The following is a 25,980-nucleotide window of genomic DNA, read 5'->3' on the forward strand; positions in this document are numbered from 1 at the left end:
TCCTCATCGAGATCCGTTCACCACATACTGAGGAAGGATCACAGTAGCCTCAAATGTCCAGAGTACTAACATGCAGGCTTAAAAACACTGAATGGAGGCAACTCTTCAATCATTTTAAGCGCTAAATTAACCCGGCAAAGTAAAACCTGATGAGAAATCTTTGCATCGTTACAAACTCGCGTGAAGTTTATCCCAACTTCATTGAGCAGAAACTCCAGGAAATGCTGGACTCTTCACTCGGACTGTGAAAAAAAAAAAAAAAAAAGAGACACAACGACACTGTCTTCATTTGGTTTTGTTTTACTATAAACTCAAAATTACAATTTGCGTTTTAAGCACGTGGTTTGATCAACATTTATAAGTCAAAATAAAATCCCTTTCCAGCTGTAATGTACATCGTTTTCTCTCCAGCGTACCCAAACGACAAGCCCTTAAATAGTGTTTCTCATGTGTACATATTGAAGCATATTCTCTTCATTTTTGGCAAAAGTTGATCCCACAAAAATAAAGTACCGCCCGTGAGCTACCATTGATGCATCCTCGTGCCGAAGGCAACATCTGCGAAACTTCAAAAATCGGTGCAGGAAACTATTATTTGGCAAAAGAAACAAAAAAGATCCTCTGCAACCTGCGCTGGTCTGCTGGGTTCGCCCTCCTCTGATAAATATTGCCAGTTTTTCCCCAAAACCACCTCGACAGCCACGTAACCATACGATAGAAAAAAAGAAAAAGAAAAAAAAAGATCAAGTCAAAACAAGATGTAAATAAAGATATTTAGCTTTTCTACAACTTTCATAAGTAATTTTAGTAATAAATAAGGTTCAATCATTGCACTTCAAGTCGCAACAGAAACAAGAAGGGAAAGAAAACATCTGACTCATCCACACACACACACACACACACACACAAGTGCACTATGAAGTTGTTATATCCTTTAAAAATAAAAATTTGTGAGAAAACTAAAAAAATCCGCCTCGTTTGGGGTTTAAACTTATCCGAGGGAGGAGTAAGATTACCTGAAAGTGAGAGTGGAAAGTGTTTATAGACCCTCGGATGCTCCTTATTGTATTGCTCATATTTTGTAAATCAGACAAACTCAACGTCCTCGTGTCCCTCGGTCATCCCTTCATCACAAAATAAAAAGAAAGATTGCACCTCGGAGCGCGGGGGGGGGGGGGGTGTTTGGCCGGCGGCGGCGGCTTTAATGAAGAGCGAGGACGGTGAAATGAAAGTCGGCGGCTCCCGGCGGCTGCGTACTGCACCCAAGCTCGAGAAGGGCGCCTTTGATTGATTGTTTTCAAGATTTAAAGAGAAGAAATAAATAAATGATGAAAAAGTTTCCAGAGTGGAGCGGAGGGAAGGCTTCACTTGGCTGTTTGTAAACGATCAAAAGTGTGTGTGAACCGTTTGATGCGTGGCGTTGCGTGTGAACACGTGCGAAAGGACAGAAGATTTCAAGTCGTGCCGGTGACCATGTGAGTGCCGACGTGCGGCTGCTGTCCTCCGGAGGGCCGGCCTGCGAGCGCCGGGCCGCTGCGTCAGTGGAAGAGGAGGCGGAGGAGGCGCCTTCGTCCCTAGCTGCCCTCCATCAGTTTGGCCAGCGTGTCGCGCAGCTCCGTCAGCTCGAAGATCTTGCTGTCCAGCATCTCCAGCAGGGAGCGCAGACTCTTCCGATAGGCCTCGCTCTCCAGCTGGCTGCTCTCCAGACGCTGCTCCAGGTCGCTCAGCTGTGCCTCCAGCGTCTGGTTCCTCAACTCCGTGTCCTGTCGTCAACAACGAACAAACAAACAAAAAAAAAAGGACTGAAGATGCTTCTGATCTGATGTGATGGCCACCAGAAACGATGCCTGCCAACTTCAATGACACTCATTTTAACCTCCACAGCTCCGTTTCCAGCACTGAAAAACCTTTTATTTTGTTTGTGAATGCTTCCCAAAGTGCTGCAAAGAGCCGCATTCACAAGCTCGGCTTTCAGCTGAGTTTATGAACAGTGTCTGCAGCGTTGTTTGGACATGCATCTGCACTTCCCATGCAGATGTTGATACAGGACATTTATTACACTTGAAGGTGGAAGCGTTTCCATTTTGGCCTTTTTCTCCCAACACCACTGTTCTTCTCAGATTTTCGTGCATTACTTACTTTTAGCTTCTGTGACAGCGAGTCCCTTTGAAACTTAAACTCGTTGGCACTCTCCACCTCTGCTTTAAGCCTTTCCAGCTCCTGGAAATAAAGTCACAGTCGGTATTAAAAGTTAAAAACAGTCACAGACTCGACTAAAGACGTGTCCTTATATTTGAGGTTTGATCCCTGAGTTTTAGTTTCTTTAAAGGAGTCTTCCCCTTTTTGCTCCTCGTACCTCCTCTTTGGACTTTAAAGCCGACTCCAGCTCCTCTATTGTTCTGTTGAGTTCCGTTTTCTGAGACTTGATCACCGTCGTTTGGCCGCTCACGCACTCCAGCTCCGTCACCTGGGAAAACAGAAAACATCTGGATCCAGAACCAGCGAAGCTGGGGGAGGGGGGGGGGTGTCTTTATTTTGTACGTTCAGGTGTCCGGACAGAGAGCGGTACCCGTTTGTGTAGCCTCTCGGCTTCTTCCTGATAGGCCGCCAGCTGGTGTTTCCACTGTTTGACGTTGGCGGTGGACTCGAGCAGCGCTGCCGTCAGTTTGGCGTTGTTCCCCTTCAGCGTTGCAAGCTCCGCCTCCCAGTGCTTGTTGATGCTGGATGAACTGGAGACACGAAGAAAGGCGGCTGTTAGCAGCAGGCCTGCTCACTGTGAGGTTCTCCACTGATACAAAATGTTAGAAAACAGTGAGAAATGTCCCTCATAGCTCCCTACAGCCCAGAAAGATGGAAGACATGGATCAACAACATTTATCCGAGTATAAAAATCCCTGATTGAATCGGTTAGGTTTTCTCTTCAAAAACTACAGATTAGTCACTAAACTACAGAAGAAGGATATTTTCTGCACGAAAAGATTAATAATTAACAAATATGTGCCAAAATCATCTGAAATTATTTACACTTCTGACTGGGATCCATTTCACAATTAAATTAAAGTTCAAACTGTGATTTCTGACATTTTTCTATGGTTGGTTCTGCATAAATGGAGCTCTGACTGACCTGTGAGACACAGGCAGTGCATTCTGGGAAGGTTCTGCTCTGGCTTCGCTGTGCTGGGGTGTGTCTGGTCTGACTCTCTCGTCAGCTGTACCGTTGATGCTCTCGGGGGTCAGAGGTGACTGCAGATCCCCTGGTGGCGACTCCTGATTTTACACATCGGTCAAACAGAAGCAACAAGGCGTTACTATTGTTCAACAAACAGAGAAGAAGACCGACACCACTCTCAGTATCCGTTTGTTAAATATGAAGCTGCAGCCAGCAGATAGTTAGCTTAGCTCATGCCCGTTTATATTATGAGAGACAGTTTTAATTATTTAAATTGGGAGAAGCCATCTTTAGCCTGACTTTAGGTAAAACCACTGCTCTGGCCCAACCCTAAGACAAATATTCTGATTACTACCTTGTTCAACAACCGGACCAAGAGACGCTCACACCTACATTAGTATGAGGAGGTATTTAGACAGAAAAGAAACCCTGTAGATTTCAGCTTCATAACATTAGATACTCATTAATGATGACCAAGGCCTTGAAAGTCACCTTAATTCAGTTTATAAACAGATCCCATCAGTCTTATTTTACCAAGAGATAGATGTGTGTTATAACACTACATTACCCATGGGTCTTAGCAAACGTTGCCATGGTGAGACGGGCCAAAAAAACAAAACAACTCTGTGATTCAGTGGTTATTGAAAGTTATCCTTTGTTAACAAAAACAAACGCTTTAGCTTCTTATGTTAAAGAATATATGGCTGAACCACACGTTTGACACAGAAATGCATCTTGGGAATTGTAGTGTATCGGAATTTTACTGTGAAAAGTCTCTTGGGCTTACTGTTTACGCAGTTTAAAGTTATTCATATTAACACTGTATCAGCAGCATGAATGGAAGAAAAAAGCGCTTTCTTACACTGAAAGACTATTTCTATGATTGATGAATTCAAATCATTTAAGTCACTTCTATGTACAGCCTGCCACACAATGCCTGCTCCTCAGGTGCTGCTTTCAGAAATCCAAACCCAAACAGGGCAAACACTTCTCTGTCTGGACTGACCGCTACGTTTCTCGTTTATAGCATCTCTCTTGCACATGGCCGCTGTAAGTTCTCGGAAATGTGCGACATACCGAACTCAACTCACTTCATCTGAGCACAGGAATGTGTTCAGGCAGACAAAATAAGTCAAACCGGAAAGTGAAACTCTGACCATCACGTTAAAATTGCTACAAGGAAATAACAGGAAGTTGAGTGTTTGAAAGATGCGGTTTAGTTTCAGGTAGCTCTCGGCGCTTCAGAAAGAGCAACGCCACCAAATGGTTTCTTCCATTTCCAGTCTTTATGCTACGCCAAGCTAAGCTAAGCTAAGCTAACCAGCTGCTGACTGCAATCCATCTGAAGCTGTGGATTTGACAGTGGTCATCTAAACCGAGAACACATTAAATTTCCAGGGTATCTTCCAGCCCTTTTAGGTTTGATTACAAAACACAAGACACTGACTGTTATTAGTTGTCCATGCTCTCAAAAATGTGCAAAAAGGTTTTTGGGAGAAAATGTAGCTGAACTGAACGTTTGACGGCTCAGTTCGGTCAAATCGAGGAGGAAAGAAATGATCCCCGTTGAGCTGGTCACAAGGACGTTTCATTGGGTTTATCGTGTGTTACACACAGGGAAGCGATGCCATGAGGTTTTAGGCCCAGTTTGTTCTATTATTGTCTGTACAAAAATGTCAACTGTGACTCAGTTTTTGAGAGCATGACAGAGGAACTGGAGGGGCTTCTGGGGAGTGGGTTTGTCAGGGAGATTTACAGAGAAAGAGAATAGAAGACAGACAGCAACAACTGAGATTAGGACTTGGAGGAAAAGAGTTGCTGGGAGTCCTAAAGGTTACTCTTTCCTAGAGCTTTTACCTTCTTTTTACCAGGTTTGTTGACCGACAACAGATTCCTTTTTACGGCACCACCCTGAGGAGGAATCGTTAAGGAGAGCAAAGAGGGGCCACAAAGTGTTATTTTAGCAGCTACGACAGCTTAATACGAGCATGTTTAACGCAGGGGAAGACGTGAGGTTGGCACATCTGATGGCTTAATAACACGTAAACGGTGTTTAGTTACACGGAGGCTGGATGGAACATTTTAAATCGGTACAAAACGCAAAAGTATTACCTGAAAGAGGATGGAAAAGAGGAACAAAAAAGAAAGTTTTTCAGTTTCAGCTCAGAGCAGCAAATTAACAAAACATCGAATGGCCGTCATGATTTTCTGAATCCCAAAGCGACGTTTGGTCCGAAGAGCTGCTAAAAATGTATAAAATGATCCTCATCTATACTTTAAGAGAATAATGAATACTCGAAAATGTTATTTTAAATGGAACTCAGCCTAATGCGACTTCTATGGCTGATTGAACATTGGCTTTGGTAAGATAAATTCGATATTTAGAAGACTCAAGATGTCTTTTTGATGACGTTTTTATAGTATTAGAGAAAAACCTGTCACTTGTCGTCCATCGTTGTAGTTGACATTGCAGTGCATTATGGGTAGGTGATGGCCTGATGCTGAAGAGGTGAAGAGGAGACTAAAGACACGACTGGAAATGTGCACGAAGATGAATAAGACCAAACAGTTGGGAAGGAGAGGAGTAAAGTCTGTGGCGTCGGTGCACAACGCCCCGCCCGGTTCACAGATCTCAGATCAGCTCGACGCACGCCGCAGATGTTAAACATTTCTGTCACCTGCCAGCGGAGCCTGTTACGCCCCAGCTGTTGAGGATTCAGCCAACAAACAATGATCGCTGCATCGGTTAATAACGGCCAGTCTGTGGTTAATGCATCGTCGTAGGCCTACTTAGAGCATTCTAGAGTTTGGGGTGGGATTTTTCTCGTGTTTTCCTGCGTTTTTAATCAATATATTTGAAAAAAAGAAGGTTAGTGTAACATATTCAGGCCTTTAAGGCTGTGTTCGAAACCGCATACTTCTCCTACTACTCCTACTCAGACTTTTTTCCCCAAATGCATACTAGATTCGCCAAAATGTTGGGTATGCATCATGAGGTTGCTACTCGTACTCAAACTACCCAAGATGCAACGTAACTTGACGTTGCAGATCGTCATTTCCTGTCAAAACGGCAGTTTCAAGCTAGCTACAACGAGGATAGGTTCACTTCCTGTTTTCAAAACAAAAGCACCTTTTTATCGTAATGGCTTTCCCCATGATAAAAGGCAACAGGTATTTTATTTTGTGAAAATAACCGGAAGTACGTTGCTCACTGCGGCTAGCTTTAGTAGCGCCAAATTTGTCGGAACAAAATTTTAGTATTTGCAGGTTACATTAGTCATCTAGAGCTAACAGATGTACTGATTTATTGGCCGTTTTTGGACTATATTAAAGCTCTGAAAGCCATTTAAGATGCTGTCCGTGATCTGGTTCCAGGTCTGACCGGATGGCCCGCGCTATGCGGTAAAATTAGAAGCTGCTCGTAGGGCTGCTGTACGGTTATAATCAGTGCTTGTTACCTGAGAGGGAGTGCTGGTGAGCTCCATCTTCTCCTGAGACTTCTCTTTAGCCAACCGTGCCGCCTCCTTGAACTCGGCAAACTTTTCTGCAAACTGAAACAAGAGGAGCAGCTGTGTGTGCGGCACAGAACAAGACTCGGCTGCTCCTTTTCGGCTTTCTGGAAGCCGCCCACACGTTCTCACCTTGACCAGGTGGTTCTCCGACGAGAAGCCGAGGCCGTAGACGGTGTTGGCCCGGCTGTCGGCCCACTGGCCAAACTTCTGCGATGTCTTGGTGAACGTCATGTTGGGGGTGATGGTGCTGTTGATGATGGCCTGTGGAGGATAAAACGCACATCAAACTCCAACTGAACAGCTGGCTGTCAAAGCTGGCTGTCACAGCGCAGCCGAGAGCCGTCGTCTCGTGGGTCTGTTTGGTAAACAGGAAGATGTCGACGAGGAGTTCTGAGTGCTCCTTCTCTTGTTCAGTTTGAGTTTGACAAACCACTTTCAAGGAAATGACAGCTAAAAATATCTATGATAGGGTCATATTTGAACAAATTAAGCCATAATTTACAAAAAGGAGGAATTCCCTTCATGCTGTTGCTTATATGTCATGTGGAGTTTAGGTAGATGTGTGCCAAGCTTAAACAATTTGCTGAGGTATGAGAGGGCCCCTGATATGTTTTTCTGTGTTTTATGGACTTTCCGGGGTGTTCAAATAACATATTATTACCTTAAATGTCACCTAAAGCTTAAAAAAAATAAAACTCGCAGAGCAAGGCACTTGTTTGCCTTGAATTTTTTGGTTTGTAGTGACTTCAGACACCACAAATACATGCTCTAAAGCACAGAAAAAAAAAAAAAAACTATTTCAACCTCACACAAAGCGATGCTTTCCAATTATTCAAGACTTCGACTCCCTCGGGAAAGAAGCTTGGCTTTAGGTTGAGGTGCATGTGGACCACTTGAGGGCAGCAGAAAGACATAAAACTGGCAGATAAAAGTTGAAATAATTCTGCAAACCTCTTAATAAATTCTCAGCGAACAATCCAACAGAAGTCAACAGAATCCAACAGAAGTCAGGGGGAGATGTCATCTATTTGGTTTTGTTCAAAAGCTAAACGTTTCACTTTGTTCACCAGCTGGAACATGTAGTGCAAAGTAGTGAGCTTTTCAATCTTCAAACACTGTGAGGTGGAATTAAACAGTAAAGTTGCAGATCAACAGCGAAACAATTAACTCAAACTCACTACAAAGTTATTCTAAGCTGAGCGAAACCGTTCTGTGTTGCTTTCCCGCCGCCATCAACAGGTCGTTTTTTTCTTTTTAATTGGAAAAGCTTCTCCTCTGAACAACATGTCAGCAGTTTCCTCTCTCTGGAATTTAGAGAGCAGCAACAACCAGACAGATTCATCACTGTGACACGGGTCTGCATGTCTCAGCTGACAGAGCTTGTTGTCTGGATTATAGCGTCCTCCAGCACCCACTCCATCGCTGCTATTTCCAGCAGAGCATAGCTAACATGCTGGTTCAACAACAGCACCAGTCACCCTGAGAGGCTCTTACATAACTATGCAAACTCCACCCCTGCACCTCTCTCAAGACTAAAATACTCACTGCCACACACACACACACACACACGTGAGAGGCCCGACTGCCCCTTAACTGTGAGGCCGAGACGAGCTGAAAAACAAATATCCTAAAGTTTCTTCGTGTTTTCACAATGAGGTAAATCTCTCTTTTTTGGTGAAAGTTGCTCCTTTTGTATCACATAAAAAGCCGCATACAGGTTAAATGATACTGAGAGAAACAAATGAGAAGGAATCTGAAAAATGAGCTGATGCACTGCACTGATTTCTGTACTTGAACGCACCTTGGACCCATCCAGACTGATGATTCGATAAACATTCCTGGTACTGTCGAAGAAGTAGGAGACCGTGACAGCATGTTTACTTGTGGGAACCCAATTCTTCTTGGTGTTTGGGTCGATCTGGAAGACGTGGGCCCGCGTACTGAAGATGGGCTGCTCACTGCACAGAGAGAGCGAGAGAGAGAGAGAGAGAGGAAGAAACGTTCAGCATCTTTTTAAAGGTCTCAACTCGGAGGTTGAGCTGCACTGAATGTCTGGAACTGCGAGCTAAAATATGAGGAGCAAAAAAAAGCTAAAAAAAAATATAGAAATCAACAACAGATGTCACACATTTAGGACAAATTCATTTAAAACTTTCTCCTTCTTCTCTCTTCTTGTACGTGTGTTATTGGAAGATGTGGGAGGAGCCAGATGTTTGGACGCCGGCATTATTTGGTCACAAAAACTAATCCGAAATCAGGAGCTGCTAATCAAATGCACTTGATTAACTGATCATCAGCAACTGTGAGCACCTTCATAAAAGAAGTGTCGGTATTTTGCTGGTCTGGAGCATTCAAGCTGTGTGTTAACACAATGTCAAGGAGGAAAGACATCAGCAGTCTTAGAGAAGCAACTGCTGCTGCCCATCAATCTGGGAAGGGTTACTACATCTCAGACTCTACAGGCCTCAGTTAGCATGTTAAATGTTAAAGGTCACGACAGCACAATTAGAAAAAGACTGAACACGTATGACTTGTTTGGAAGGGTTGCAGGAGAAAGCCTCTTCTCTCTAAAGAGAACATGGCGGCATGGCTTAGGTTTGTAAAGTTACATCTGAACAAACCACAAGACTTCTGGAACAATGTCCTTTGGACAGACCGGACCAAAGTGGAGATGTTTGAAATATTAGTTAAAAGTTAAAATGGACGTGAACATGTTAATCCAACCAAAACTGTACCGAACTGAGCTTTTCAAAACTGGACTAATGCACCCAGATAATGGGGTTGGGCATTAATCACTCCTGCAGGTTTACCCTCAACTCGCTTGAAATAGGCCCCAGAGCTCCACACATGCTCCTGAAAGTTCCATCTTTTTATCAGATTTATTGTCACGCATACACACGACATTTGTCCTCCGCTTTTAACCCATCCAGGTTGGCACCTGTTGACACACTCATGCCCACTCAAACACTCATAGAGACAGATGCCAACCTGGAGCAGTGGGCAGCCATTCACAGCGCCCGGGGAGCACGGGGATACGGTGCCTTGCTCAAGGGCACCTCAGCCGTGACGAGGTGGTGGACTGACACCCCTCCAGCTTTCAGTTTCACCAATCTTTTTGAGTGGCGAGAGTGGGAATCGAACCGCCAACCTTCTGGTTATTGGACGACGACAAGTGTATATTATTACAGCTGAATAATCAATAAACCTGCTCTCATTCACATATTTTTCTGTGTCTTCTGTAATCTTAAGCTTGATTATGTTCCAACTCACGGTCCCTGAAAGCAATTCTAGACTGTCACTCTGCTCTGATAAAATCCTGATTTTATAACTGCAGCATCATCTGACAACATCTCCATGAAAGTAACTTAAAGAGGGTGCCCTCCATCTTAATTCAGAGGTTATAATTTACACATTGCCAGGGAGGGAAAGAAAATCAACTCTTGTCCAAAGTCCAAAGTAGGACGACGCTGGATGAACAATGGCCACGGCAGTGTCCAAAGGGAACCAAGTTTTTAAGCTGTGTTAGCACCCTCGTTGCTTACCATTTGTCCTACTCACTACTCGTCAGACCTGGCAGCTCGCAATGTCTTCCATCTTCTACAAATGAAATTTGAGTTAAAGGGGTGCTGTTCTGACAGTCACACAGCTGCAAATGTGCATCTGTAAATAGTCCAATGGAAACATTCAAAGAATGGCAGCAGCACAGGGAGCTATTTACACTGAAAGGGATTGCTCCCAAAGACCGATTCTTCTAACTTTTTTCTTTTCAAATCCAAAAAAATCTCATAGGAGAGATAGCTGCTTCTAGTTTTCATGTAATCTTTGATCATTTGAAGACGTCTTGGGCTCTGGAAAGCTGTGCAGATAGACTAACTATCTTGTTTGGAAAGATTAAAGCAGATTAATCATTGACTTCTGCACTAATGTGCACTAAAGCAGCAAAATGGCAGAAATGAACAGAGTAGCAGAGCTTTTACAGACATGGAACACCATCAGAGAAGGTGACCCTTGGCTTTAGGACCCTTCTCGTCAGCAGTAGCTGTGCGACCAAGTCAAGGGGTCGACTGACTGGAGACACCCGGATCGTGTAGGTTTAGATACTGAGACGCTGTACGCCTCCATATTTGTTTTCAGCAGGTGCAGCTGTGGAGCCACTCGCTGGCGTCTGACTGCCGCTCATTTTGAAGTCCGCTTTCATTATCTCTGGCAGAGGCAGCTCTGAGTGATTCAGGAGGGTTTTCATTTTCCTGGAAGCACCCGCGCCAACATACAGAGGACTTCCCGAGCATCGATTATGGACGAAAAGCTCACAGGATCTTGGACTGAAAGCAAAAAACAAGCTACAATTGTCTGGTTGAAACTTTCCACAATGTTGATGCCAACGCAAAGAGCTGATTTTTGTTTTGAGATGTAAAGATTTCTTCTTCACACCAACTGTAACTGCAAAGCTTCCAAGCTCACTCTAATATGAAAGAGGACATTACATTTTGGGAAAATCTTTTTTTTTTTATTCTAAACTGATCTCACCTAAAAGCTGCACGGAAAAAAGTTTCAGTAGCTTTGTTCTTGGCGAACACAATTTAAGTATTACTTGGAAAAAAATAACAAACATTTTGTACATTAAACTGTTACTTTAAGACTCAACATGCAAATAAACGTTTAATATCTTGAGGATCATTGTGGTAATCTCCATTCTAGCGGTTTGTGGAAACGATGATCGATCAGGGCAACTAAACATAATGTGATTTCAGTTTGATGGTGGGCCGAGTTTATTAAAATCTATCTCCAGTCGGGAAGCGACATCAACAGCGACGTTCCTGGGTGAAACTAATCCGGACCGTGGACTTCATGGCTTACATACAGATGGTGTTTCACCACCTCAACGTAAAATGATAAAAAGCACCAAGATCGTCTGGTCCAGCTGATCAGCAGTCAGTACAAAAGCTTAAAGCTGTTCGAACAGAACAAAGTCATTTCATGAGCTGAATGACTTGTTTGCTGTCACCTCGATAAGAAAAATCAATCCACAGATGGAAATCCGGAAGAGATCCGATTCTGCATTTATTGTTGTAGTGTCCACTCGAACACGCTCCAATAATGCTGCCGTGGATCTACACATGGACTCCAAATCAAGTCTGCACGAGCACTCCAAAGGTTGTTCGGGACGTGGTCGTCTGCACACAACCCTGAACGCAACGCTAACGGCGACGTTCGTGTCTTTCAGGGAGGAGAACGCAAACTTTATCTTCAACAGAAATCCTATCACCTCCTGTTTGTAGTTTGTTTTGGAAAATAACCGAGGTCTTCTTTCATACTTTGGTCCACCACGCAAAAAATAAACAAGAACACCAGAAGTGCGACCAGCTTTGGTCATGCCTCAAATACGTACAACAACTTTCATTACGGCCATTAAATCTGTAGAAATAGCCTCCCCAAAAAATGAGAGACTCTTTCATAAAGACTTGGATGCTTATCTGCCAGGCTTCCGGGGAAGCTGGAAATGATTGCTTGGCTGGGAGCGGAGTGTGGCAGGACTCCTGTGGGATCCGACTATTGTTCCCATCTCATCTCAGTGTGTTAATTAAGTGAGCAGAGCTGAGGCTGAGCAGATGTTATTTAAAGACAGACACGGTTAATCAGAGAAATGGGGGTAATGTGAGGCAGGGCTCACACAGACTGGCAGTACAGTGTTTTGTAAATATACATATTAAAAAAAAAAAAAAAATTTAAATGGTACCAGGAAAGTAGGTGGGATGAAAATAAACCTGTAAGTGAGACTAAATTCAATTTGAGTTCCCGGGGCGAGACGACTTTCTTCTTCCTCTGGCATGATTTGGTTGCAGCAGCTCTAACCTGCTATCTACCAGGATGTGTTCAGGATGAGCAGCTTATGTAAAACAAGCCAGTTTAAAGGCAGACGTCTCATTTCTACTGTGCGACGGCTGATTGTTTCAGCTGAATTACAGCTGCTGTGAGGAGATTTCATTAGATTATTCATTAGATTATCCAGATTAGCTGGATAATTAAGGTGCTGTTAGCTTCACAAGTTCATCTTGGGCTGACTTTCTAATGTCTGCAGTTAACCGTTTTTTTATATATATATATAAATATAAAAAAAAAATCCAAAAAGACACTTCAATTAATCTATTTTTGCAGGGAAATAAAGACAACGATGTTTGATTTCTGAAGGTTCACGTTCTAATCTTACTCTTGTTTTTTTAAACCCATGGAAAAAACATACACTGTGATTAATTCATTTTCAACTGGAAAATGGTCGTTACTGTGGCCTCATTCTCTTACAACCTCAATCCAAAACTAGTTGGAACGCCATAAAAAAAACAGAACGTAAGCATAGCTAATATTTTTCATGAAATCAACATCTGACATCGTGTTTCTTTTTTTTAATAAATAGTTTTGCAATTACATTCTTTGTGGGTATTGAGAAAAATGGCAGTCGTGCTGTTTTTGGAGCAGATAAATCGGTCGTAAAGGAAGCTAACGCTACCCAGCTGTGGCTGTTATGCGAGGATTTCTCTGTGTCGAGGAGAAAGAAAAGGGACAACTTCACAGAGAAAGCAAATGCTTTGTGACAGACTGAAAGTTTTATCAGCAAGCGATAGTTTAGTACTTCAGCATGGCATGAATCAAATTCATTCTTATAGTCCAACTGTCTCCTTCAACCGCTGTGAAGCTGTCTAATATATCTGGTATTCGAGCTTTATGAATATTCTTTCAGATTAATGTTTCGATGCAGAAAGTCCTGTTGTAAGGTTTTCTAAAGATTCGCCAACTTAAATTCAACACTTTGACAACACATATGGAATCATACAGGCAAAATGACCAAAGAAAAAAATAAAATAAAAATAAAAACAACTCTCATTTCATACTTTCCAAGCAAATACCACAACGAAACCTGGACAAGGGACAGAAAAAAGGTTTAATGGATGGATTAACAAACCATCTACGTAGCTGCGGTAGTTTGCTTCCAGTCTGACAGTGTTAGAAGAACTTATGATGAAACACCTGCACCCGAGAGCATACATTTGGTTATCTGAAGAAAACTTTAACAGAACACAGCACTGTCACACACGTGCGATGCTTCACTTAATCTACGCTCATACTTTCTGCTCGACGCGTTGCCCCACAGGCATCTATTACTGTGTTATGTTCGTAGCAGCAGGCAACAATTCCCCACAAAACACAGAGGAACGACAGGGAGGCCCAGCGTTTATGGAGCCAATATGTGACTGGTGTTTCAGCCACATCTGGCGAAGAAGAACTTCAGCATCTCAATCTGTGGATTGGTGTTTTATTAACAAGTAAATGAAGCTGATGGTGAGATGGTGTCTTAAAGAGAGATCTGTGGTTTAACTGCAGATGAGGGATATGGAAATATTTGAGAATAAAAATGATAGTCAAGTATTTTTCTACCACTTTGGAGTGAGTTGGCTCGTTTGGCGCCCAGCAAGGAGAGCTGGAGTGAAGTGGAGAGTCTCACTCCGCCCCCTAAATCCACCTGAGTTAGGATTACAATGCCGTTGTGCGGTACTTCTGAGGTATTCCTACCAAAGTGGATCGCAGACGTTTCATTAAGACCTCGGAGATTGCGTTAACTTGTGAAAAAAGTGCATGTGTTCCACAAAAGGGGTCGAAGAGACAACCCTGCTGCTAATTTTGTAAGACACAGAAACATTTTGAAATATCTCAGTTCTGCTCTGTTTACTTCTAAAACAGATTTGATAACCTACTCTAGATGGTATTTCCTTGGCTTCTAGTTCTACAGTGAGGAACCTTGGAGTTATTTTTGACCAGAATTTATCATTTGACTCGCATATAAAACAGGTTTCTAGGACTGCTTTCTTTCATCTTCGTAATATTGTTAAAATCAGGAACATCGTCTCAGACTGAAGCAGAAAAACTAGTCCATGCATTTGTTACTTCAAGATTGGACTACTGTAATTCTTTATTATTGGGCTGTCCCACATATTCTCTGAAAAGCCTTCAGCTGATCCAAAATGCTGCAGCCACAGTTCTGATGAGAACTAACAGGAGAGATCATATTTCTCCAGTTTTAGCTTCTCTTCATTGGCTCCCTGTTAAATTCAGAATAGAATTTAAGATTCTTCTCCTTACATATAAAGCTCTTAATGACCGAGCTCCATCATATCTTAAAGATCTCATTGTAAGATATTTTCCTAACAGAGCACTTTGTTCCCAAACTGCAGGTTTACTTGAGGTTCCCAGAGTTTCTAAAAGTAGAATGGGAGGCAGAGCCTTCAGTTATCAGGCCCCTCTCTGTGGAATAAGTTGCCAGTAAATGTCCGGGAAGCAGACACCCTTTCCACTTTTAAGACCAGGCTTAAAACTTTCCTTTTTGATAAAGCTTATAGTTAGGGATGGCTCAGGTGATCCTGAAACATCCCATAGTTAAGCTGCTATAGGCCTAGACTGCCGAGCACTTTGACCACTTCTTAGATTATCTACATCGTGAACACTCAGGTGAGTTTTGGCGTCTTCCGTTTTCAGTTTCATTAAAGAGTTACTGAATGAAGTATTTTGACGCACAATGTTGAAGACATTCCGCTGCTCACGACTTTCTCTGTACGAGATCATAGTACATGTTAGTTAAAGCTGGATTCTCTGCACAGATGCTGGTTTTTTTAGTGACTCGAATGGAGATTTCGTATTAAAATCAGGATTTTATTAGAGCAGAGCGACCAGCTGACACGTGGTCTTAATGGGCTGATTTTCAGTTCATTTCAGCCGTCTGAAAAAAACAAAAAAAAAAAGTATGAATGTGAGCAGCTTTATTAGGGAAAAAAAATGGAGCATTTGGACCAACGAGCTCCATTTGACACACCCTCACTCAAATATATTGATGGCAACTGATTATAACATTTCTATTATAAACTAAACTGCTGAAGACAAAAAGTTACTTTAATTTGACTACTGGAAAAAAAAAATGCACGACCACTGGCTTCACTGTGCTGGACATTGTGTCGCCGTCTAAATTTGGTGGGTGTGGTTCATTTTTAAATATCAGGGTATCATTGGTCTGCCGGCATGGCTTAGATCAAAATCTGCTGCACTGCTATGTGTCTCTATGAATGAGTGTGGCGATTGTTGGCCCATAATCCCCTCTCACAATGAAGCGTACTGGGGCATTCAAGTCTCAATGACAAGTGCTTTGACAGGAATCTGACCGCAGATTGTTATCAGCTCAGCAATTCTCCGCGTCCAGCCCGGCAGATACAGTCGCAACTGCAGACGAGCCACACAGAGGCTCTGTTTTCCCGGTAGGAAAAACAAAGACGGGCACTGTTTAAGGAACAGAGGCTGAGCTCTTTATCAGGACATGTCCCAGTCACTCCGAGGCTTGTTCGGGCTTGCCAGCAGGGACCAACTCGGATCAGAAGCTGCTGGGCATAATTAGTTTGAACAATCAAACAACGCCCGATACGATGATGTTTATCTTGATCCCGGGTCTTTACTCTTTCACACTGTCGCCTGAGTTTTAAAGTAGGGCTGCTAGTACTGATTATTTCCCCCCGTGACAGGTACGTCTGTAAGGCCACAAACAGACATTATATCTGTTGATCGACGGACTTTAAAGTGTGAGATAAAGAGCAAAGGATTTGTACAGAGGACCGTGAGTTTGACTGGTGCTGATTAGCAACGGCTGCCAAGTTTAATCAGCTCCTCGGACACTTCTGTCATGTTTTATAATTGGTGCTGATAAAATATGACACAGAAGTTGGTACGGAAAATTGATTTGAACGACCTGATGTATGGCTCTCTTCATAATCTTATGTAAAAGTCATATTTAAATGCTGGTGTGCAACACTTTGCAATCCTCCAACATGAGATAAAACTTCACTGTCTAACGGCTGCGGCTCATTTCGACATAATAACTCTGCATTACCAACTTAGTTGCTGCTGCGTTGTCGTGGCAACAGCCCACGTGACTCTGGGGCCGGTCAGGAGCTGCGAGCATCCTCCAGTTTCATGGCTCCCTCTCCTTCCCACGTGCTCTCAATCTGATCCCGGTGTCCCTGTCGGTTAACCCACTCGCAGAGGGTGGCAGCAGGCGCCTAGCGTGGCGACGCCCCCCCAGCCTCAAACGCCGCTCAGCCACCCTCGGTGCGCTCAGCACGTAAAGAGGGACGGACTGTGCAAACATACGAGCAAATGCAATGAAAAGGTAGGAAGCACTGCAATCCATAGAAAGCAGGAGGTAATGGTAACGGAGCGCCTCGTCTTTAGTTACACGACGTGCATTCATCTCACGTCTTTCTTCCAAAGAGCAGTAATGTCATTTGCTCTAAAATGAGACCGATCTGTTTATCACGCCTGATGGTCCTAATGAAAAGCAGGAGACCGTGAGTTCTATGGCCGGCACGGTATATGTATTCGTACCGAACCGTCACGGTACGGGGGTCACGGTTCGGTACGCGCATTTCCACGCAGAATACACACGGTACGGAAGTTTTCTGAACGCGGAACTGTTATTTTGCAAGAGTTTCCATCAGGACCCATTTAAACACTGCCACATGCAAGCTCTGATTGGTCCGTAGAGATATACGCTTTCGGACAGAGTAGTTATAAGAACGCAGTTATCAGAACTGTCCTACTCGAATTTCGTTCTGATAACTGTCCTTCCCCAGCGGAGCTGTTTTAGTCTGCTTTGCACATGAGTCGGGACTGATGCGCTGCGCGCAGCCGTCTGCGTCAGTGACGTGTTAGCCGTTAGTCGTTTAGCGCCACATTCAACACCAAAACGGAACAAAACAAAACCCGAGAGAAGAAAAAACACCACAAAGAAGCTAATATGGAGAGCGGGGAGGCCACTGTGTTCATGGTCTGCATGATGGTGATATTAATCATGGACATCACATCAGGCATCTAATATCGAGGCTGGAAGAGCTCACAGAGAGTCAGGATCAAGCGCAGGAGATACTTTTTCATTTCATGAAGGAAGAAAGGAGAGCAGCGCGCTGCAGACAAAGGAGACAACGTGTAAGTTTAACTTATTAAACACGCGCCGGTTCTGTCTGTGTGGTATGATGAAACATTTCAGCCGTGATAGCATGACATGGGGCGTAGCTACCGACCACCACACACCTCCGTCAGATGCGTTCTATAGAAACCATGAAAAGACCCGACCAATTACGTCTCCCAAATGTATTACAACAACCCCTGGATACGAATACATGCAGAGCAAAAAAAAATTACTGAAGCAATTGGAATTTACATCGCATCTGCTATGCGCCCATATTCCACTGTAGAAGAGGCAGGATTCAGATATCTATTACATGTGCTCGAACCTCGCTACACGCCCCCTTCGGCACTGTACCGAAAATGTACCGAACCGTAGGGTCCGTACCGAGGTACGTACCGAACCGTGAGGTTTTTGTACCGTTCCACCCCTAGTGAGTTCATCCCCAAGGCAGTATGCGTGGGAATGACTTCGGAAACATCCAATGCTCTACATGTTTCTACACAATACATACATCTTTTTAGGTCCTTTAAGTACGAACGAGGTTCTGGGAACGCTGTACTCTGAGCTCTGAACTGAGCAGCAGATGGAAAACAGCGTGCAAGGTAAAGACCAGCTGGGTTGACGGTTTCTCAAGATAACACCGGCGCTTTTAACAATGTCTCTCCAGCTGTCGCTTTGTCTTGAGTTTTCTAATAATTATGCCTTGACCTTCCAAAAAAGTACTGAAAGGAACATGAAAGAAGTCGTGAAAACGCAAGCTTGTGTTGAGAAAACTCAACTGAAGTGTCAACTGTGTCTCTATTTATTGATTAATAATCCATATTTGCCTAGTTTTATTCTCCCACTTGGGGATAATTGTGAAAAACAAACCTGCATAATCTTTTAAAGATAATTACACAACAGATTATATTTTAACATAATTATTTGCACATTTTTCTCACCAAATCCATCTTATTTTTTGCGCCCCCTTCTTCCGCTGTGGTTTAATGTCTCTGACGGTTTATCTCAAGGAGCTTAACTTCTAATATTCGACTGACTATGAGCATCTACTGACATTAACTTCTTGGATTTAGACAAGCCACAACATCACTGGGGCACATCTTGGTTTTAAGCCAAATGAAAAAGAAGAACTCAATAACTCAGACACCACTAAACAGAACAATGATGGTGAAATAAAACTGAAAAAAAAAGACAAAAATTATCATTAGAGTGATAAAATGTCATGATTGTTCCAATCCTGGTGGAAATATGTCTGTAAATTAGCAGCAGATTTACCGATCTGGCTCTGTGTTGTGGAGGTTAAATCGTGCCACATTGGATTAGATGGCTTTAATAATGGAAAGAATGAATGTTAGACTGTAGGATCTCTCATTGAGGAAGAAATTACGTCATCTCATGGGATCTAATGGTATAGTTAAATAGTTTAAACTGATTTCTCTTTAATGTTCACAAAGCACAAATGTGGTTCTGACAGTACTGAACTACAATTACTCAAAACGACAATTTGATTTCACATCGACCAGCGTTCCTCAACCGAACTCCTGAGTTTATTCGCATTCCATGTGAACTCGTCCAGTATGAACTGGTTGTGATTGGCCGAGTGCTTTGTAGGTGCGTGGGAGAGGGGCCAGTGAAAGAGGAACACAAGCTCTGATTTAAGAAAAAATATCCACTTTAATACTACTGTCTTGATCCCAGAACTTATTCTGCAGCATAAATAGTCATTAACAGAGTCTCAGTTGTGGGCAGGATTGAAAAAGTGGGAGTTTTGAATCACACGCTACTGAGATTTAGGCATTTTCTATTTGCCAATTTTGTTTTTAAGTGTCATTTTTAGTGCTTTGACTTCATTGCTTTGGGTGCATTTTGCAGCTACGAGGCCAACGTTAACGTCCTCTTTCCTTTTTTAATTTTATTTAACTGGGTCTGTTTGTAGCTTATAGTCAGTGTTAGCTGCAGCAGTCAGACTGTTTTCAGTTTGGAGAATTACCTAAAAGCCACTTAGAAGACGGGACACTAAACAAGCTTTTTTTTTGCGATTTGCAATAGTGGAAACCCGAAAAATGTCATAGTGGTTTGAGTGAGCGCTAGAATGGCAATTTTTTATTTGAATTTTTTATTGTTTTTTGGGGGCTTTTTATGCCTTTATAAGATAGGACAGTGTAGAGAGACAGGAAGCAGGGGCCAGAGAGAGTGGGAACAACACGCAGCAAAGGGCCGTCCGATTTTAAAGGGGCACTAGGTAGCATTTTCACCTAAAATTATAGCCTTCAGGACTTTACCAAAGGTTAAACAAGTCCATGGTAAGCGAATGAAGCCTGTCTCGCTCCCAACAGAGGTCTGTATGCTGAAAATCCCATATGTAACTTCGGCAGGAGCGACCCGCTTCTGAAGTGTCGTGATGCGCGAGAAGAGTCGTTTGTGTTTACGGCACTTAGCTAGGTACTGTATGCTAGCTGTAGTTGTAGCTATGTGTTCGCTTGCGTTGAAGAGCCAACACCAAGCGTTTCATATTCTGCCTTTCACAGACTGAATATGAAACGTTCGATGTTGGCACTTCCCATCTTTGTGAAATTTCTCCAAGCGTGATCTTGTTCATCTACCATAGTGACCTGCGTTTTAGATCGTAAAGAGACAGGTGATGATGTTTAGTTAGTGGATGTGTATAATACAAAGGTGGGCATTTTTACGACAGTGTAGAATTTCAAGTTGACCAATAGAGATTGCTATACTGCCGCTAAACTACCTTGTATCCCTTTAACACCGAATTATTTCTGAATCTGCCGACACGCGGCGTTGCAGCCTATACGTTAGCTTTCCGATGCCTGGTTTATGCCCGCCGTTCTCGCCCTTGTGCATGGCGTTGTGTGGGTTTGGTGTCGTTTTGGTTTTAAAAACAGGAAGTTTTATTGCTTTAACCTTTTTAAATCACGAGTTGGGATTTTGAAACTTGTTTTAGTATATTTTATGTTGGTGTGTGGATGTTTTCTGTCTGGCTGCAAAAATAAATCTATCAAATAAAGTAACCTGACCTGAGTTTGCCTCTAATAAACACCTGGTAGCATCTGAAGTGAAGTTAAAGGGCTGCATGCGTTCCATGTACTCGCTGAAACAATACCTGCAAAAATCCCACCACCACAAGTTAAACTCTGCCATACTTAATCCCGGCACACTTTAATTCCACGTGCCAATTTGGCCACCATCCACTCAGCAAAAAGAGAAGCACAAGGAGAACTTAATTAAGCTGCGAGTGCAAGCATGCACACTCTTTATGTGCTTGAGGAATTGATAGGTGACTGGATTATACCCACTGGCCTTGAGAATTACAGAGGATGAGGAGGTTAGCAGTTCACTCCCCTCCTCCACCTCCTCCTCCAACCACAATATGACAACAGACCAATCACATGCTACATCATCTGCTTTCATCTGGAGTAAGAACTAGGTCGCTCGTGATCAGGAGAATCGCCATACATCTGCAGGTTCAGCGACACGCATCACACCAGCCAAGCCATGGCGACTTAAAGACTTAGCACTAAATTAAATGCATCATTTCTTTCTCTTTTTTTTTTTTTCTTTCCCTCTCGACAATGTTTTCTTAGGAGTGTTTTAGCTAAAAATGTCCTGCAGTCTGCCATCAGCTCACCAACAGCCGCCTGTTTCCTTCCAGCCGAGGTTTCTGCCATCTAAAAAAGGATGCGATCAGCAGGGCCGAGTAGTAGCCGATCACATGTAATGGAGAAGAAGTAATGAAATTAAAAGAAAAAAAGACATGTTTTTGTCCTGAATTATGAAATGATGCTAAATTATCCTGCGCTGTGGAAAAGGATCATCGACTGCACATCCTGAACATGCAAAATGTATTTAATTCTATTTATTCATTCAAATGTTTTGAGCTGTGAGAAACTCAGAGATGACATTTTCTGGGTTAAAATCAAGCCACAATTTGAGGTTTTTACATAATCCAATTAAATAAATTAGAAATTAAGAAAATGGCCACATTGCTGACTTAATTTCAAACAGGACTGTTTCATATGTTGCTTCAGCAATAGTGCATATGTGCAACACGAAGCAAATAAATTCAAACTACGTCTTTTACCAGTTCTTTGATTTTTGTTTTCCATGACTCATCTACCGGAGATGTTTTTGACGCAACATAATTCACACAGATATCAGGGTCCTTGGCTACCCAATGCTTTTAAGCATATTTATAACAAAGCCAGAGGGGTGGGGGGGGGGGTGGAGACAAAAAAATTAATAATATTTTGTTGCCAAAAAAAGATCTGTTGTGTGGAAATACTTTGGTCACAGAAAGGGTGAGTTCAGCCAAAAGTCAGTATTATGTGGACAGTTCCTTGAAAATGTTGCCAAAACACAAGTTATTATGTTGTCACCACAAAGCCCTGCGAGCAGCACAAAGACATCTTCATGCCACCCAAAAAAAAAACATAAAACAGGACGTGCCATATTATTCACATTAAGAGAGGAGACACTAACTATTTCAAAGCAAGAACACCTGAGTTATCACCTCGAAATGTGTGTTCCCATCTGGTACAAACTGGTATTCAAGCATCCTAAACTGGTAAAAACTGGTATCAAGCCATCTAAAACTAGTACACGCTGGTATTAAAGCTTCCTTAACTGGTGGAAACTGGTATTAAAGCATCTAAAACTGGTACAAACTGGTATTAAAGCAATCTTGACTGGTACAAACTGGTATTAAAACATCTAAAACTGGTAAAAACTCGTATTAAAGCAACTAAAACTGGTACAAACTGGTAGGCTAATAAACAATCTCAACTGGTACAAACTGATATTAAATTCAATTCAGTTCAGTTCAGTTTATTTATGTAGTGCCAAATCACAAAAAATGTCATCTCAATGCACTTCAATGATACAGTCTAATTGAAGCCAATTAGAGTCCAATTCATTGTAATCATAATCCAATCAAATCGAATTAATTAAATTAAAAATTTGTCAAATTCATATAAAAACTATTTCCTATCTCAGGAAACCAACAGATAGCACCGAAACTTCCCTTCAGTCTAATCTCAAATATTATAGACTTATCTGGAAGAAGAGCACAGTGAATGGCAGAGGAAGCGGAAAGATGAAGATTAGATCAAGCGGAAAAAACATTTGTGAATTCATGAACTTCAGCTCTTTGCTGAATCTTTGAGGACATCATGAGTAAAAAAAACAACAACATTTTTCTTCATCAGTCGGGTTTCAACTTTCTTGTTCAGCTTTACAGGACAGAGGCTCGTCAGGGACCATTTGTTTCCAATTTCCTCAGTAAATCAGATTGAGATCGGGACTATTTGGCATCCATGTCACTGAGTTGATGCTTTTTCTGAAAGTTTGAATGCTCATTTTAGCTCAGCATCACCAAACCTCCTTTTGATTGATGGATGAAGTTACTGTAGAGGTAATGACCACCATCTCCCCTGGTCCTCCACCTGACATCAACCCCATATCATCAATAATTGTGGGAATATGCTCGCTTTCTTCAGCCAGTCATCTTTATACGTTTCATTGGACTTGAACCAAACTAAAGCATCATGTCATTGTCCAGTATCACTTTCATCCAACCATCCACACTTACCCACTGTAACCTCGTCTTCTTCCCTTTAGATGTTAATGGTGGTCAACGTTTGGCTTCACAAACATCGACCTTTCTGCCTTCCTTTGGTCGACCTGAACGTTTCCCTTTCACAACCTTCCCATTTTGTTTGTACTTACTCCAAATCTTAGACACAGCAGACGGAATCAACAACATCTTTTACCACGTTTTAAGTTGAATTATCTTCTTGGAGGAGATCTATAATCCTTTTGATTGTTTTCACTGATAGCCGTCTTGTTGAGGCTACGTTTCCTACCAATCAGTCAAATTTAAAAGCTCATTAAGCTCTGCAAGCACTCGCTTTTTACAGGTATTTGTTTGAAGACTTTAAATTAAAGGTTGATTCCACCATTTTTTTTTTTTTAAATTCTACTTCTGTCTTACAAATCCAAAAGGTTAAGCTGTTAAATATAATTGTTTTGTGTCTTATGTATTTATTCATTTACAAAAAATTATTAAAAAAAAAAAAAAAAAAAGGTGAATGAACATTCTTCAAATTTAGTGATTCCACCATTGCTTCGAGTTTCCTTTTTCCCCTCTGGAAAGTCAATAGAAAACTGTGAAAAGGGTTAATCAACTAGTGAATTAAACCACCTAATTTCCCCTTTAATTTCAAAATAGGCAGACACAATGCTCACTTACTTTTCTGCTTGAGTTTAAACAAACTTTATACCTTTAAACTTCAAGACGGGATGGTTCAAAGTTGTGCTAAGCAAGTAAAAGTTTATCAGCAGCCTATATAACACGACAATATAATGTTTTTTTTTGTCTTGTACATTTGATAAAATACTGAAATGTACTCGAAAAGACCTCATTACTGGCCAACCGATCAATTTACCACTACTTTTTACCCTCTAAAGAATGAGGTTATTAGAATAAATCGTATTATCTAGAATACAGCTGCACACGAGTGGCATTCAAGAGTGAATCAGTCTTTCTAAAATATAATCAGTTCATTTTCATATTAAGTATCACAGTGCAAGTTGTTTCCAATACTATGCAGCTCTGATTTCAGAATAATCAACCCAAACTCTGGCTAAGAGTAGTGTAGTGTTTCACGGTTTCTGTGTGGAGCAGAGAGCCCGAACCGAAGTATTTTCTGAAGTATTCTCATGAGGAGACATCAGGAGCGCTTCATTTAGTTAGCAGAGGGCAGCTAGCTAGCAGTGTTTAAGACTCAGCTTTGCACAAATCTGCAGCTCAGCTCCACAAACCTCAAAAAAACACAACAAAGTCAGCCATATCCACACATGCTGAGTGAGTGTTGTAGCTTTCTCTGACCGAACTGCCAGTTACGTACCCCATTCTCGCTGGATTTTGTTGCCAAGTTGAGCCGAAAATTATCTCTTGAAGACGGTGTGAACAGACTGAAGGCTAGCCGCTTGCTGATCCGCTCCCCCCTCTCTAAGTAAAGCCGCTTCTGCTTGTTGTGAGTTGACGACCGGCGGAGCCACTCCGGTGTTTTCAGTCCGACATGGCTCGGTGTGCTGCTATGCCCTCGGGTGCATCGTTGTAGCTGGTTTCTCCGAAGCCAAGCGCGTCGGCGCGCGCATGATGAGGAGAACAACACGGCAGCGCTCGCGCTAGTTGTCGCTGCCGTTAGCCAAATAAAACCAAACTCTTCACTTGTGTGGGATTATCGAGCTAAACTCGGGAGCAGACGTGACAGCAGAGGGAGCCTGATTTATAGCAAAATGCGCTTTCACCTCTCGATTTTAACAAACCATCAACACATTCTTCCCAGTTTGAGTCACTGGTTCTTTACTGAAGTCCGGTGTGCCATTAAAAATCCTTCCAAAGATGAAAATTATAGAGTTTTGCCGCCGCAAGTGAGGCATTTAAAGCAGCTCTGTGATGACAGACATCTTCCCAGACGTAGCTTCATCTCTGCTCCTTCTGGAGAGAGCACAGAAAAACACTTGGGGCACACTCCGGGTTTTATCATCACGTCTCGACCTCCTCCGAGATTTCAGCCGCTCAGAAGCGGGACTTCACAGACCGAGAGTTGTCTCCCCACAACCGGGACTCGGATGTGGTGAAATGACGGTGCCGATACTCCGTCGGTCGGTTCATCCTCCTTCACCATCCACCCGTCTGCCCTCTGCCAGCCCCTCATCTCATTCATCGCACAGCCCCATCCGCCGCGGCCGTTGCTCCGGCGGGCGTCAAGTCTACGACGTCATCACGTCAAATATGAAGTGAAAACAAATCAGTGCTCATTAAATCACAGAAGAAAAACAGAGAGATAAAGTGCGGTATATGTGTAGAAAAATTGATATGTGTCTGACCACACATATTAGCAGTAACCTTTAGGCAAAGACTACAGGAGAAGCTCATAAATTATAAAAATACCCACAAAACTTGAGATCACATTAATATGATTAAATCATTTCTTGTTTAAAGTAAAGTATTTCCATACAATCCAGAGCGGAATTTTTTAAATTTAGATTTTTATACCTATGTAATCCCATTTCCGACACCACGATAAACAAAAAAATTTAGTATTTAAAAAATCTTATATAGAATCTTATAATTCTGACTTAAAATCTTAAAATTTTGATACTAAAACTTCTGACTGGATGTCTAAATTTTGAGAAATCAATTTCTGACTTTGCATCTCAAAATCTCTCAATCTGAATAACCGAATTCTGATTCAAGATCTCAAAATAGTGACTAAGAA

The 25,980-nt window shown here is 42.3% G+C and overlaps 1 protein-coding gene across 1 annotated transcript; it reads right to left on the bottom strand.

Moving 5' to 3' along the window:
- Nucleotides 1-284: 284 nt before the first annotated feature.
- Nucleotides 285-25,426, bottom strand: homer1 (homer scaffold protein 1). Its single transcript, XM_075455902.1, has 9 exons — nt 24,601-25,426; nt 8,483-8,639; nt 6,811-6,942; nt 6,628-6,720; nt 3,125-3,267; nt 2,570-2,729; nt 2,357-2,467; nt 2,140-2,220; nt 285-1,763 (listed from the first exon to the last, which is right to left on the bottom strand). Exons 1-9 carry the CDS (start codon nt 24,603-24,605, stop codon nt 1,575-1,577), a joined length of 1,071 nt encoding a protein of 356 aa, XP_075312017.1. The 5' UTR covers nt 24,606-25,426; the 3' UTR covers nt 285-1,574.
- Between the last annotated feature and the right edge of the window lie 554 nt (nt 25,427-25,980).

The sequence above is a fragment of the Odontesthes bonariensis genome, chromosome 22, assembly GCF_027942865.1.
Source record: "Odontesthes bonariensis isolate fOdoBon6 chromosome 22, fOdoBon6.hap1, whole genome shotgun sequence".
Taxonomy (NCBI): domain Eukaryota; kingdom Metazoa; phylum Chordata; class Actinopteri; order Atheriniformes; family Atherinopsidae; genus Odontesthes; species Odontesthes bonariensis.